Below are 15,653 nucleotides of genomic sequence, written 5' to 3' on the forward strand. Positions count from 1 at the left end.
TAAAAAAAATGTTGTTCCCATCAGTCATGAAAACGTGAAAATGGGGTCCAGGGTGAAAAACACTGAACTTACCCTTCAATTGTAGTGCAAGTTAGGAAAAATATCCCCATAAAAGCTGCAGGGGGAGCTGTTCTGTCTCCATCTCTTTCACACCATGCATCATGAAATCAGGACAAACTTGGATTGTTTCAATATTTTAATATGCTTGAGCATGTCAGCTGACTCAGTCTGGCAACAGTAAAATTGATGCCACAAACAGCAGAAACCCCTAAAAAGAAAACCCAGAAACAAAACCATCCCACTCAGTCCATTTAAATACAAAGAGCCAGTCACATTTGGTTCACACAGTCGAGCAGTGGACAGGAAGCGGTTATGGTCACTGTATCTTTAAGCTGTTAGTGACACAATAACATAGTTTGTACTGAGAAAGTCAGATCTTTATTAAACTGTTGTGTGTCTTTCCTGGCTGTAAAACTGGAGCCTTATTGATATTTTCAAATGCATCCTGTCAGACAAATTATACAAATGCACTGTATATGAATTACATACAATACGTCGCAGACCTGTAACTAATGCAACACACCCGCTCCAGCTCAGCATCACATTTTAAATGTGCATTTTTCTGATAGACCTTTTTCCAAAATGAGGCTTTGAGAGAACCACAGAAGACACACTTGGTTTGTAAAGAGTCTTTGAAAGGCTTTTCTAAAGCCCACAGTAACGTTTCAGGAGTGGAAGAGATGTGGAGTGGTTTTTCAAACATAAAAGGTAAAAGTGCAAGTTTTCAAAGACGTGCTTTGAAATGAGTGACGAGGGAAAAGGGCGAAATACTACAACCTTGGACTCAGTCATGAATTGCTCTGCTTTTGTCCAGAATATTTAACTTTTTTCGTCAGTTAAATATGGTGACGTGAGTTTTAATTAACAGTTACATCCATAATGTTTTAAACCTGGATATAAAGCCTGTTGAAGAGATAATATTTCCACTGAAATACAAAATTCACACATTATTCTGATTAGATAGCTGCTGAAAACAAATCATAATTTAAAGGGTAAGTTCTCTGTTTTCAACCTGGGCCCTTATTTCCCATGTTTTTGTGTCTAACTGACTGATGGCAACAACAATTTTTGAAATTGGTCTAGTACTGAGCGAAACAGGCTGCGATGTAGCTATTAAGGGCAATTGTACGTCTACTGAAAGTTTTTGTTTTTGCCACTGACAGGCACAGATTATTATTTTAAGTGTCTGGCAACATTATAAAAGGATCCCTACAGAGATAGACCTTTTTGTTTAACCAGAAACAGCCCCAAAATTACCGTTGTGAAACCCAGTAGACTCCATTTAACCCTTCAAAACCTGGAACGACAAATTTTTCTTGTACTGCTTTTAGACACATTTCGCAAGTATTTTAACTTTTTAATTTTACACAAATTGGTGCAATTTCTTTAAAAAAATATGAGAAAAAATGCAATAGCAACTTGGTTTAAAAAAAAAAAAAGTCCCACAAATAGCGAAAAAAATTGTAGATTTAGATTCATTTTCTTGTTTGTTTAACTTTTTTTTAACCAATTTTCTTGTTTTTAATTTTCTCTTTTTACTAATTTCTTGCAATTTTTTTTAGGCCATTTGTTCTTTCGTTGCTCGTTGCCTTCTTTCCATGTTTTTGAAAGAAATCAAGCCAATGTGCTCAGGTTTTAAAGGGTTAAATGACCAGTAATTTTATCATCGTAAAACACAAAGAAAACACTCAACAGAAATAAAATAAAACTCTGGCTGTCTTGGTTCATCTTTCCACTGTTCCAATAATCACCAACTCTGGTTTGGTTGAAATAAACCTTTAGTTTACCCCCTTCGATAAGAAAATATTCTGGCGCTATACATGCTGAAATTACTTATTATTTAAATGCAGTTTGGTGTGTATGGTGATCGCAATTTCAAGGCTGTTTTTGGTTAAACTGAAGGGATCTTTCTCTTTAACAAAAAGGTCTATCTCTGTATGGATCGTTTCCATTATATCAGACACTTAGAATAACAATCTGAGCCTGTCAGTGGCAAAAACACGCACTTAAAGTGGACGTGAACTGAGGGTGCGAACAAGCCCCGAGTGCTAAAATTGCAGCCTGTTTCACTGCTGCCAACTGCAATACTCTCGCTCAATACTGGACCAGTTTAAAAAAATTGGTCTTCATTAGTCTTGCGTAGACACAAAAACACGAGACAAGAAGTGACCAGGTTGAAGAATATTAAACGTACCTCATAAAATCAAATCAAAAACAATCACTGATTTAAGACCCATAGGATTTCACCCACAAGTTTCCTTTAACAGTGCTGAAGTCTCGTCTACTCACCATCAATGTAGACGCTCAAACAAAATGCCTCCTGATGTCGTGATGTATAAAAATCTCAGTTTTATAGCACAGAGAAGTTTGACATGGTCAAAAATATGGAGATCGGTAAACATGTAATTCCTCTGCAGAATACTGTGAGCAGAAACCAACACACTGACAGTCCTCCTACGAACTGTCCGAACAAGTACTGCATTAAAAAAAGAGCCCCTTCACAAAAGGTTCAAAGAATGGCACAAAGAAAGAAATAAGGAACAAGAGCAGACACCCACATCGACTCCTTTCAACCACCACCTTTCCGTTCCTAAGGATCTCAAGTGTTGACTTCATTTTCTTCAACCGCAGCGATGAGTTAATTCGACAGCAGCCACGGTCACATCTTTAGTGTTAGTGGCTGGAAGTCCATTTTCCTTTCACTGTACAGCTCAAGCCTCCGCTGCGTTAAAAATCAAAAGGTTCAAGTAACCGACGAAACTGTGTCCAAGCTGAAGCACAAGTTCTGAGGAAGACTCCTCCATAAATCCGTTATTGATCTTCCCAAATGTCCCTAACCCCCGCCCCCCCCTCGTGTTCGTCACCTCCGCCACTCTAGTTGTGGTGGAACTTGAAGTGGAAGCTGCCGCCAGACTCAAATGGGTTGAAGTGATACGGCCAGCCCTGCCCTCCACCTCCGCCGCCACCTTGCTGGTTTTCCGGGTCCAGGGGATCCTCACCTGCGTCAAACTTCTGCCTCATTTCTGGAGAGACAATGGCAAGAATGGAGGGACAAATTTAAGATTAAATCATTGCTTGAAGGGACCTATTGTGCTGATCTTAACGTTCGTACTTGTAGTTTGGGTTTCTACTAGAACATGTTTACATGCTTCAACTTTATTTTCCAGGGGTGACCTCTAATTTACCCTCTGTCACTCCGTTTTGGCACCTGCTTCTTTAAGACCCCTCCCAAAAAAGTGGAGTCTGCTCTAATTGGTCAGCATTTCCATTTTACTGCACCGTCATTGCAGCCTGGAGAGTGACTGTAATGGCTAACAGCAGCACACTCTACCCTGAATCGTGAATAAAAACTTCCCGATGGGACATGTTCCCGCAGGAATAGGATGCAAAATCAGTCAGCAACCAAGATTACATCTTTCCCTGACGTTAGCATGTAGATACATGTAGTAGTGTATGTAATGTAGACACCTGCAGTAGTGTGCCTGGAGCAGATGTGAGCTGCTCTCCTTCTGCTCCACAGCAGCTGAGGCTAACATCTGACAAGGAGTGGTTTAACAGTCCCAACAATCTCACACCGACACTGAAACATCTCCGCTCTGTCATTAAACCCCTTAATAACTACTGGGTAACGTTAGCTGTGTGATACTATTTGGGATTTACACTTCTGCTTCGAATCAACGCCGTAATCTACGCTGTAGCCTGACGTGCACCTCCCCAGAAATGTAACTACACATCACAGCGACGCAGACCTCCTGTCTGTTTCTGTAAGCTGAAACCATTTCCCTCAGTGGAAACAAAGATTTTATTTACTTTAATTTCGAAGATAAGAAACAATAAATTGTGAAGACAATAAAGCCTCAAAAATAGCATTTTAAGTCTTGTAATGTAAAATGCTATAGGCTTGTGCTAATAATGTTAGCATGTTGTATTTGTTTGGGAAACGTGTTTAGTATAAGACAGTTGTTTTGTCAGTGAACCTTGTGAGTTGTAATGGAGCCGAATTTTTTTAGCATTTCCTTTGCTAAATGTTGCTGTTGTCCCTGGCTTCATATAAGTAGAGGAAAAGTCCGCTAGCCACTAAGCTAATTTATACAATATAAGATTCCACAGGCTTGTGCTAATAACGTTAGCATGTTGTATTTGTTTGGAAAACGTGTTTAGTATAAGACGGTTGTTTTGTCAGTGAACCTTGTGAGTTGTAATGGAGACAAATTTAGTCATGTCACCTTTGTTAAATGTTGCTGTTGTCCCTGGCTTCATATGAGTAGAGGAAAAGTCCGCTAGCTGCTAGGCTAATTTATACAATGTAAAATGCCATAGGCTTGTGCTAATAACGTTAGCATGTTGCATTTGTGGGGAAAATGTGTCCAGATAAAGACAAGTGTTTGTCTGTGAATGCTGCGAGTTATAGTGAAGCTGATTTGTGTACTTGTGTTTGAAACTGTCTCTATTAAGCCATGTTTAATGTGTGTTTAATGTGTGTTTTGAATCAACTAAACTTTACAGCACTTCACAGAAACCCACTCGCCATCTAGTGTTTTGGAGGTGTAACTGCAGAGTGACACAGACACACCACCACACATGCAGAAGTGCTCACAATGGTGTAGGCTACAGCATAGAGCTGACACACAAGTATAAACCCGCCCTAATAGTTTAGCCCTGTCTGTGTGTGTGTGTGTGTGTGTGTGTGTGTGTGTGTGTGTGTGTGTGTGCTCTGTCCCAGGCGTGAAGCTAACACTCCTGCAGTAGTCGTCTCAGTAAGCATAATAGGTCCCCTTGAACACATTGGATTTTGTCAAACTAATCTGAGATAACCTGAGTAATTAAGTTGTATTATGACAATTTCAAACACACTTCCACATATATGTAGGTATGCTTTTAAATTAGCTATTAGTAGTGTGAAAGTGTCAGTACAGATACAGGCTGCCAGAAACTGTTTTCGCTTATTCTGTAATCTCAAAATTACACTTGCTAACTTGTTGGAAGTCACTCTCAATAAGTGTCTGCTAAATTCCTAAAAAGACAATCTAACAGCCGTCTGAGCTCCTGACCTGGGTCAGTGAGGACTTCTTTAGCTGACGCGATGTCGATAAACTTCTTTTCTGCTTCTTTCTTCTCCGCCTCAGACTGGAAGTTGTCGGGGTGCCACTGCTGCGCCAGCTTCCTGTACGCCTTGATGATCTCCTGCTTGTTTGCATTCCTGAGGAAAACAAAGTGCGTGGGAGTTATCTGGAGGGATCTGCTCGATGCATTTATCGACAGCTGATGGATTCAGTGTTCAGTCCAGAGGAAATACACACTGTGTGTTACAGAACTGGTTGGACCGGTTACCTGCCGACACCGAGGATCTTGTAGTAATCCCTCTTACGAGAGATTTTCAGCAGTTTCTGTGCTCGGTCCAGGCCCTCTTTGAGATCGATGCGGTCGCCTTCACCGTCAAACTCTCTTGCCTCTATGTAGTCCTCCACGGCTGGAATGAAACAAATAATAAAAGACCTTTAAAAAGATTTTTGTCTGCCACACTTGTATCTGAACAATACTAAAGTTTGTTTTTAAATAACATTTTTGAGAGTAGAAGACAGCCTCGTTTCACACTTATCCTACATGGAACTGTCATCGATTTGGACTGGACAAATTCTACCTGATCTTATTTTAAGGGGGGAATAACAGTAAAAGACTACAATCTATTAATCGACCTTCTCAATGCATGTTTCGCCTGGTAGTTTACTGTATTTTTGGCACCATAAACCCTGGAGAACCTGCTAACCTAGACCCAATACATGCATGCTTGTATGTGTATGCAAATGTAAGATGTTTCTTTACCTTTCTCGTACTCCTGGTTGAGGATGTAAGCCTCGGCTCGGTCTCGGAGGACGTTGGCGTTGCGAGGGTCTCTCTGATGAGCCTCTGAACACACGTCTATGGCCTCCTGAGCCAAGTTAATCTACAATGGGCAAGACAGAGGGATAATGAGTTGGCACTAGTTGGCAAGTTTGATGGTAAAGAGAAAATCTAACCCTCATGTACTTACTTTATTTATGTGTTAGAATACAGGCACAAGTTATCTTACCTTGACAAGGCAGAAGCAGATCCTCTCTTTGGCCAGGTTAGTGTAGTGTGGGACATTAGGCTCTGTCTTCATCACTGATTCGTACTTTTCAATAGCTTCCTCGTACCTAGTTGTGTGTAAAGAGAAAATTCAGTAAGGGTTTCAGGTAGCTAGTTAGGTTGCAAGTGTTAGCTTCTTCTTGTATTCTGGTCCGAGTATCAACAAGATTTGGAAAGAACGGGGATCACATGCAACGTGTAGGTTGTAAGTTAGATTTGCATGTATAATAAAAGGTATCACATGTGCCCTAACTCATCAAACCACCCACACTGATTCCTATTTTCTGAGGCAGCTAACTTTCATCTCAAAAATATCAAGTGGCTGACATTCTCTGTTTCAAACAGACGCATATTTCAAAGCACACACCTTGTAAATACATGTTATGATAGCCTTACAACAAATGACTCTTTAGGCCTTTTTCTTTATGGTCAGACAAATTCTCAATGTTGGAATAAAATGATATGAGTTGTGGTGATCTTGATGATGTAAGGTGATCATAGAATTCAGTCCAAGCTGTCGCAAGTCTTTTATGTGTTTTTGCGGACACTTAAGGAACTGTTAATATGACATGTCTTTTTAAAGGGAGTTTGGTGTCATATTTCCACCAGCGGCAGGATGGGAAATAATCTTCCCACTTTTTCCAAACAAATATCTTATTAAGTGTGGCTAAAAACTCACATTGTCTTTAGATTTGAGAGGGTGTCACCAGGGTTTTCCCTGGGTTTTCTCGAGACTAAGGTGGCAAAGGCCTGTGGCGGAGGGCATCTTGACAGCTGTACTTTTAGATACGCCCCCCCCACCCCCCTTTATTAAATATGAAAGGAGGCCCCCACATGCTTGAGCTTTACACTGCTGACTTGTATAATCAGAACAGACGTGTCCTGTGATTTTCAGCCCTCTATGATTATATTTACCCTTTACAGCAGGCAGATCCTGACAGCTGAGAATATTACTGTCAGGTATTGTCCCCCCTCTATTAAATATGAAAGGAGGCTGAAAATCATGTCTGATATGTCCGTTCTGATGATACAAGTCAGCGGTCGTGAAATGTGTGTTTCTCTTCTATAATACACATTCTGCATCTCGGAGGCGCCGTCTTTCCACATACGGGCTTTCTTCGCCTTTCAAACGGGGCAGAGCTCTGTGGGAAACAGTAGGAGAGACACAGCCCGAGGGGGAACCGGGATCTGACACAACACCGGAGGGAGAAGCAGGTCCATGGAGCTGTGCGCCGGACGAAAAAACACACACACCGCATGCGCGCCGCTACGGCGTTTGCTTTGGGTTGTGAGCGAGCATGACACGTGTCTACATTGTAATGGGTTTGTGTGCGCAAAAGACATTACATCTGGACAGCTGTGGCCAAAAGCTGCTTCGGTTTCTGCTCAAATGTTTAACAGGTTTTGTTCTTGTAAATTTACACCAGGAGGAGGATGGGAAATAATCTTAAAAGGATTCTACTTGTAGTCTTGTAGTAGTGAGTAGTAGTGATCCCCAGTCTTTGTAAAATCTTAGTGTGTGACTACATACAAACATGACTACCATACACTAGAAGACTTTCAGAAGACCTGTAAAAGACTTGAGTGACACCCTCACATATCCTAAGACTGTGGGTTTTTAGTCTCACACAAAAAGATTTTGAGAAGACTGGGGGATCTGCAGGGCCACTATCTGAAAGCAACTAGAATCCTTTAGACATTATTTTCCATCCTGCTCCTGGTGTAAAATATCACACCAAACTCCCTTTTAGAAATATGACATTTTAACAATTCCTTAACTTTCTGTAAAAAGACATGACTCTGGTAACACAAGATTAAAGGTGTCATATGTCGACAGTTCTCTTGTCAATTCGGCACCAGTATAATAAACAAAGATAAACTGTGTTTGCGTACAGACTTTAAATTCTGGATTTTGTTTCCTCAACTTGCTGCCAGCCTCTGTTGGTTAATTGCACTATTTTTGTGGGAGGAGACTGTGGGAATAAGTGCTGGTTGGTGGATCAGATACACACTGAATTAAACACAGAGTCTTGTTTCCTCCACAGCTCCACCAGCTTCTCCTCCTTTTCCGCAGTGCAAGAGAACGGAGACTTGTTCACGTTCACTCTCTACCTGGTTTGCTGCTTCCTGTTTGGTGCTGGAGAGAGCGCAGCTATTGGTTGCTGACAATGTTCACTTCATTGAACTTCAGTATTTGCATGAGCCAAGACTAAAGACTTCATGATTTCAGAGGACAAAGCGCACCACTCCTACAGACGTACTGACCTCGTCTGCTCAATGAGCTCCTCTGCTGCGTCTAGCTGCTTGCTGAGCTTCTTCACCTGCTTGTAGTGGCTGAAACACTCCTTGTCATCCTGATCCAGCTTCAGACACTCCCGGATGTGACTGCACACAAACAGACGAGCCAGACGGACATTTTGTTATGGTGGCACAGATGCTCTCAGGATGAAAATCAGCTTCATTTGCATGGCTCTAAATCAGCGTAGTTTGTTTATTCCAGCTCACTTGAGTGACTCGTGGTGATCCCCGAGGCTGTAGTGCAGCATACTGAGCTTCAGGAAGGCGGCGCGGTTGTCGTTGCGTAGCCTCGTGGTCGGCGTCAGATCCAGGATGGCTTTCTGAGGATCGCCCATGCGGATGTAACATTCTGCACGGAGCTCCCGCGACTCAGGATCCCAAGGAGAGATCTGGAGAAGGACGGAAACTTTATTACATGTGCAAAGTAATTCAACTCAACTGACATCTGACGTATGATGGGAAATAATATAATAATAAAAGATCTTTTATTTTAGGAGACTTTCTCCAGAGCGGACACACACCTCAATGACTCTCTCCAGCACGCTGATGGTGGCGCTGTAGTCTCCTTGGTGGTACGCGGCATGCGCGTCCTCCTGCAGCTCCTCCAGCTCGTTCGCTTTCATCAGCTGGTCCTGAGCTTCTTCGTGGTCTGGGGAGCGCTGCAGCTAAAAACAAAACAGACGAATTATTCTGGCTGCTGCAGGTAAAACACTACAAAGGACAGCAGCGGTGATTTGGGATTTAAACTCACCACGGCTTCAAAGTCCTCCCTGGCCTCCTGAGTGTTACCCTGCTTCAGCAGGATATTCCCTCTCTGCAACCTGGCCTGAAAACGCAGGAACAAAGAGAGACCCAGGAGATGGAGAGAAATATGAGAACCATATGGACACATAATGAGGACTAGGGATGCAAGAGGGTCTGTAAATTTCCATTTAATGTCTGAAAAACTTCACAATTTCGATTGTAAAAGTTGTACCTCTTTATTATCTGGGGGAAAAAATACACATAAAAAGCAATACTAGGTCTTAAAGCATGTCTATGTTAAAGGCAGAGCTCACATTTTTTGAAGTGGGGTTATATAAGGTACTTTTCCACAGTCAGTGTAATCCCCACAATAGATGTCAGTCAGCACGCCCCCAGTTTGGAGAAGCAGGCAGGAGTACTGACACTGAAGCTAAGCAATGTACTGCTGTGGATGGGGCAGCAGCAAAACATATTTTAGCCACCTAAAAAACTCAGTATCAGTTTAAGTATACGTTATATTGAGAGTATTTTCACTTCAAAGCCTGACTCCATTGAGAAAAACGGTGATTTAACATCGCTGAACACAGGAGCTGCTGGACGATCGCTGCCTCCGTCCGTTAGTTTGTTTGTGTTGTTGTCGCTGAAGGGGTAGGATAAGTTACACGATAACACCAACAAGCCAGCTGACTAAGGCAACAGTAGCTCTCATGTTCAGCAAAATTACTACAGGTCGGAGGCACCAGAGGATCCATGATACGATACTATCACGATACTTAAGTCACGATACGATATTATTGCGATTTTAAGTCTGTTTTCAGTCTTTTCGCAGCAGCAAATTGTATCTAGTGGACTGAAAAAGGCCAACTAAAGTTTAATTTGTATTTGTCATATTAATGATTTCTTTACTAAAAAAAAAAATCGATACTTGGTACTTGGTATGTGATGATACGATATTGCCACACAAAAATATCGTGATACTATACCGTATCAATTTTTCCCCACCTCTGAAAATTACTGTTTGGTCATTGGAGTCCAGTGGCTTTGACGAGAGCATAAAGAGAGTACAGATGCTGAGAACGGTGTACCCATCGAGGTCATTGGAGTCCAGTGGCTTTGACGAGAGCATAAAGAAAGTACAGATGCTGAGAACGGTGTACCCATCGAAAATTGCCGTCTGATGGAAAGGTAGGACATTGATAATACCCTCAATATTGCATACACTTAAACTGATATTGATCTGTTAGCGCCAGTTGTGGCTCAGCATTGGTGTTTCAATCCTTGGGCAAGATACTGGACCCCAAATTGCTCCTGATGGCTGTTCCATCAGTGAGAATGGTTAGCGAGTAGCATGTGGCAACATGTATGATAGCCTCGGCCACCAGTGTGTGAATGAGTGAATGTGACGTAGTGTAACAGCGCTTTGAGTGGTCAGAAGACTAGTGCAGTCCATTTACCAGTCAAAATATGTTTGCTGCAGCCCCATCCACAGCAGTACATTGCTCAACTTTAACATTCCTGTCTGCTTCTCCCAAAAGGGGACGTGAAGACTTTCACTTTCTGTAATTAATACACTGACTATGGAAAAGTACCCCATACAATCCTGCTTTAAAAGCTACGAACTAGCCCTTTAGAGTAAGTAAGTTGAGCTCGGGAACTTTATTTATTTTAAAAGAGAAAAAGCCAAAAATATTCCAATTTCAATACACATTTTTAGCTCTTAATAGTGAATTAATTCAGGGGGAAAAAGACATAAAATCAGACTCTGAATCAGGCAAACTTACAGCCAGGAAGTCGGGTTTGAGCTGGATGGCTCTGGTGAGGTCTGGCAGGGCAGATTTGGATTTTCCCATCGCCAGAAACACCGCGGCTCGCTTGTAGTAGGTCAGGTAATTCTTAGAGTCTCCCTCTGTGAAAATAATTCACACCAAATGTCATTCTTAATGTACAAAAACAAATCTGTCTGTGCGGACATTTGGAAGATTACAGGGATTATCAGAGCCGAGAAAGCGGCTGTAAATGTCAGCCAGTGGTGAGAGTATAAATGTGTGTCAGCATGTGTGTGTGTGTGCACACGTGTAACCTTACCCACAGCCGAGTGGTAGTGGGACAAGGCCTCGGCCAGCTGACCAGCAGCCAAAAGTTTGCGGCCCATCTCCAAGTGGTGCTCGATCTCGACATGAGTCGCCCCCAAGACACCTGTAACATAAGACGGCGCTTGAGCCTTGCTAGAAATATATCGCTGACAAAGAGAGATGGCGACAACATTATTAGACAGCAGACTGTCTACAAGAAACTCAAAAAACAAATATATTCTCCGACACTCAAGCTACACCTGTTTATGATTTATATTCTAACAGCTAGTTTGTGAGTCACTTGAAGTATTTAGGTGAATCAGAGGTGCAGACATGACCAAATGCTGCTCATTAAATTTCAGATGAGCTAAACAGGAAGTCAAAGCCAAGTCTATTTTGCTTCAAATACCCAACCTTAATCATCACCATTCTAATTTGTGATGAACAGAGGCAACGACAGCCCCTCAAACTGACTCCTAACACTATAAACATGTGGTGTGCGTTCAGTATAAGCTGATAGTTGTATTTAAAACACATTTCAAGATGTTACAGACCATGACATGAAATAAATATGTTTGCCGTGATGATGCTGCTGTTCTGTTTGACTCCAAGAAGCCATCTCTAGGTGTGTAAGGCCATTATGTGCATGGCGATATTTCATCTCTATATGATTTAATTCATTTAACAAGCCCAAACAGACTCCCGTCAGTTTGACAGTTCATGAAAACAAGATGGAGCATCTCAAAGGGTTTATCCTCAAATTAAATGTCTTCTATCACTTTGGTTAGGCCTGTCATGATTTCTGCTTTTGTTTGGATGATATATTGTCCAAGAAATAATGTGATAAACTGCATTATTGTCATTTTAAGACAATTTTATGCCACTGATCTGATATAATAAATAAATAAATATTTAAATATTATATCCTCCTGAGACCTGCACGTTTGTTTGGTATGCTTTTTAATTTCTCCAAGCTATCTGGGATCAGTAGGACCTGATAAGTATAAAAAACTAAACACTGTCAACAATAATAAAATCCCAATGTCCTCAAATGAGACAATTAAGTCCCAATGTCCTCAAAAGAGACAATTAAGTCCCAATGTCCTCAAACAAAACAATAATTAAGTCCCAATGTCCCAAAAAAAAAAGAAATGATAATAAAGTCCCAATGTCCTCAACGAGACGATAATTAAGTCCCAGTGTCCTCAAACGAGACGATAATAAAGTCCCAATGTCCTCAAACGAGACAACAATTAACTCCCAATGTCCCCCCCAAAAAGAAACAATAATAAAGTCCCAATGTCCTCAAACGAGACGATAATTAAGTCCCAATGTCCTCAAACGAGACAACAATTAACTCCCAATGTCCCCCCCAAAAAGAAACGATAATAAAGTCCCAATGTCCTCAAACGAGACAACAATTAACTCCCAATGTCCCCCCCAAAAAGAAACGATAATAAAGTCCCAATGTCCTCAAACGAGACAACAATTAACTCCCAATGTCCTCAAACGAGACAACAATTAACTCCCAATGTCCCCCCAAAAAAGAAACGATAATAAAGTCCCAATGTCCCAAAAAAAAGAAATGATAAAAAAGTCCCAATGTCCCCCCCCCCAAAAAAAGACTCGATAAGAAAGTCCCAATGTCCTCAAACGAGACGACAATTAAGTCCCAATGTCCTCAAACAAAATGCTAATACACTCCCAATGTCCCAAAAAAAGAAACGATAGTAAAGTCCCAGTATCCTTAAACAAGTACTTCTTAATTAACAGCGTCTTATCTTGTTACTGTTGCAACAGTTGGTCAAATTTGTTGCCATATCAAACTACAAACATCATTAATCTCAAATAAACAAGTTTCAACCATAAAATGTGATCAGGTTTTGGACCTTGTCCACTTTTGTGTCGGGATCAGCTGCAGACTAACTTGGCAGAGATGGCCGCCATCTTGTTTTTACATGGATTAGTGTATTGTGCTCTTACTACCACTAGATGGCACAAAAAAGTGTCCACGAACGAGGACAACAGGTCTAAGTTAAGAAGAATAAAGTAGAGGGTCAAGTAAACCCAAAATGTGATATCCTCATCTGAGGACACAGGGTCTCAGGAGGATATATTGAGAATATTATATAGTGGCCCTTCTGTTGCTCACCTGCCACCTCCCTCCTCAGATAAATACAGTACAGTCCCTAATGATGTTGGTGACAGGAAGTACAGGACTGTAGCTCCGCGTACTGCTCCTAGTTATAACTACAACTCTTAAACACCTTGTACAGCTGTTGCTAATGTCTTTTACAGCCTATATAATGTCATTATCAGTGTAATAATGAAGCAGTGGCTGTGACTCAGAGCAGGTGATGGTGGGGCGGGTAACAGTGTACCCGGTAAGCTAACATTCCGGGTCAGTTTGGGGAAACTTTAACGGCTTTACAGAAGTTATAAACGCACATTACCGTCTGTAGTTGTGTTTTAAAAACTTGTTTGTGAACGTGAAGCCAGGCTTACCGTCCAGCTGGATATCCAGGATGACACACAGCAGGGACAGGGAGCACAGGACCCCGCTGAGTCCTGTCCGCCGACACGACTCCATCTCCGGCTTCAGTCACACTTTCACACCGGAACCAGCAAACTTAACGGCTCTGCGTTCACGTCTAGTTTCATTGAAGCTGGTGATATACAACCTTAAACCTCCATCCTTTCCTTCTCTGCTACACCGCAGGGACAGCTACGACGGTGTATTTACGGTCCCGGTGTGACAGTGTTCCGTGTAGAAATACGGCAGCTGAAAGGTTCCCCCCTGAAACGGTAACGGTTAAAGAGCGGTTCCTCCGCCGTGACAGGGACTCAGTGGGGTTTAGTTGAATTTAAAACAGCTCCACGTAACATGAGGATGGTGAGGGTGAACAGCTGAGGGCCGGTACACTTTGTACATGAAACCTTTTTGCCTGTGGTACCGTCGTCTCCTCCCTTTCTGCCCCACATATCTGTGGTTGGTCCACGGGCCGCACATCCGCGTTGGTCTGGAGACGTGGGCTGCGCTCATTGGAGGGACTATTTTAACACACTCCCTGCATGGGCCACACACACACACACACACACACACACCGTATCAGTTCAAGTGAACGACTGTGGCTCAAGAACAAGAAACTGAAACTTACTCTGATACACAAAAATCTGACAATGTGGTAATGTAAATCATGTATGGAGGCCTATTTGTGCCAAACTTTAAAACTTAAAAACACAATCTATCACTTGAGCTTCAGTCAGGGGCGTAAAATTAGACAGATCAGGCAGTTTGGTTTCATTAGGCCCGTTTCCACTGAAGAAGTTCCTGGTACTATTTGGGGGGCAGGAACTACTACAGGAACGTCCTCTTGCTCGGCCCTCTCAACCACCGTGTCTCCACTGAGAGAGCGGAGTAGGAGGAAGGTTCCTGTAAAGTTACGGGCTCTGGATGTGACGTAATCGCTGCGCGACCATTTACCGGGGCGACGTAGGGACGCCATTAGCTGATAGCCCTTAGCGGTGTTTGTAATAACTCACTAAATGGCCCGTGAAAAAAATGTTTTTTCCAGCGGATGTCTTAGTTACAACATGATCGAGCTAACTGGAGTAGTTTCATGTCGTATCTGACAAGGGGAGGCTTTTAACAGATGACGTCCTGATGTTAGCCTGCTGTTAGCTGTCCCTGTCAGCTGATGCTTTCTGGACATCGTGATTTCCCAAAACTGAATAAATACCACACATAGCAACACAAAACGCTTTGCTAGCTCAATCATGTTGTAACTAAGATATCCGCTGGAAAGAATGTTTTTTTCACGGGCCATTTAGTGAATTTTTTTTACATGGTGGAGGAAGCTATATGAACGAGCTAATCCTCGTCTGCTGAGTTTTAAAAATGCCGGCTATTTTGTTGCTTTCTGTTGACATCACATCCCACCTTGAGTATATCCAATCAGCACCAAGTAATCCCCAAGCCCCAGCCAGGAGTCTTTCCGGGCCGTTCTGAGTACCTACTCCGAGGCAGGGACTTGTTTAGCCCCTGTAAAAGTTCCGGAACTCTGTCCTTCGGGGGTGGTTCCTGCGGTGGAGACACACACCAACGGCCCCGGCCCCGTAAAATTACCCCGAAGTTCATGCGGTGGAAACGGGCCTATTGAGGTCTGTGGCGGGGGGGACTACCACAGACTGCATATCTGCCCCTCCTATGGCGGAAGGGCACCTCGTTCTTTTTAAACCAAAAAAGGTTCCACCAATATGTCTACCCTACGAGGCAGAAAATTGTGCACCTTGGATCAACTCGCCAGTCCGGCTCTGTGTGTCTAAACGCTTGCAGCTTGCCGGCAAAACGGCCCAACATTCGCCGAAAAT

The 15,653-nt window shown here is 42.4% G+C and overlaps 1 protein-coding gene across 1 annotated transcript; it reads right to left on the reverse strand.

Moving 5' to 3' along the window:
• Window positions 1-183: 183 nt before the first annotated feature.
• Window positions 184-14,239, reverse strand: dnajc3b (DnaJ (Hsp40) homolog, subfamily C, member 3b). The gene is made up of 12 exons (XM_033610119.2): window positions 13,788-14,239; window positions 11,296-11,406; window positions 10,992-11,116; window positions 9,218-9,292; window positions 8,988-9,131; window positions 8,674-8,855; window positions 8,434-8,553; window positions 6,131-6,236; window positions 5,884-6,004; window positions 5,392-5,530; window positions 5,112-5,260; window positions 184-3,083 (listed from the first exon to the last, which is right to left on the reverse strand). The coding sequence occupies exons 1-12, from the start codon at window positions 13,870-13,872 to the stop codon at window positions 2,935-2,937; spliced, it is 1,506 nt and encodes a 501-aa protein (XP_033466010.1). The 5' UTR covers window positions 13,873-14,239; the 3' UTR covers window positions 184-2,934.
• Window positions 14,240-15,653: the final 1,414 nt, after the last annotated feature.

This window comes from Epinephelus lanceolatus, chromosome 22 (genome assembly GCF_041903045.1).
Source record: "Epinephelus lanceolatus isolate andai-2023 chromosome 22, ASM4190304v1, whole genome shotgun sequence".
Taxonomy (NCBI): Eukaryota; Metazoa; Chordata; class Actinopteri; order Perciformes; family Serranidae; genus Epinephelus; species Epinephelus lanceolatus.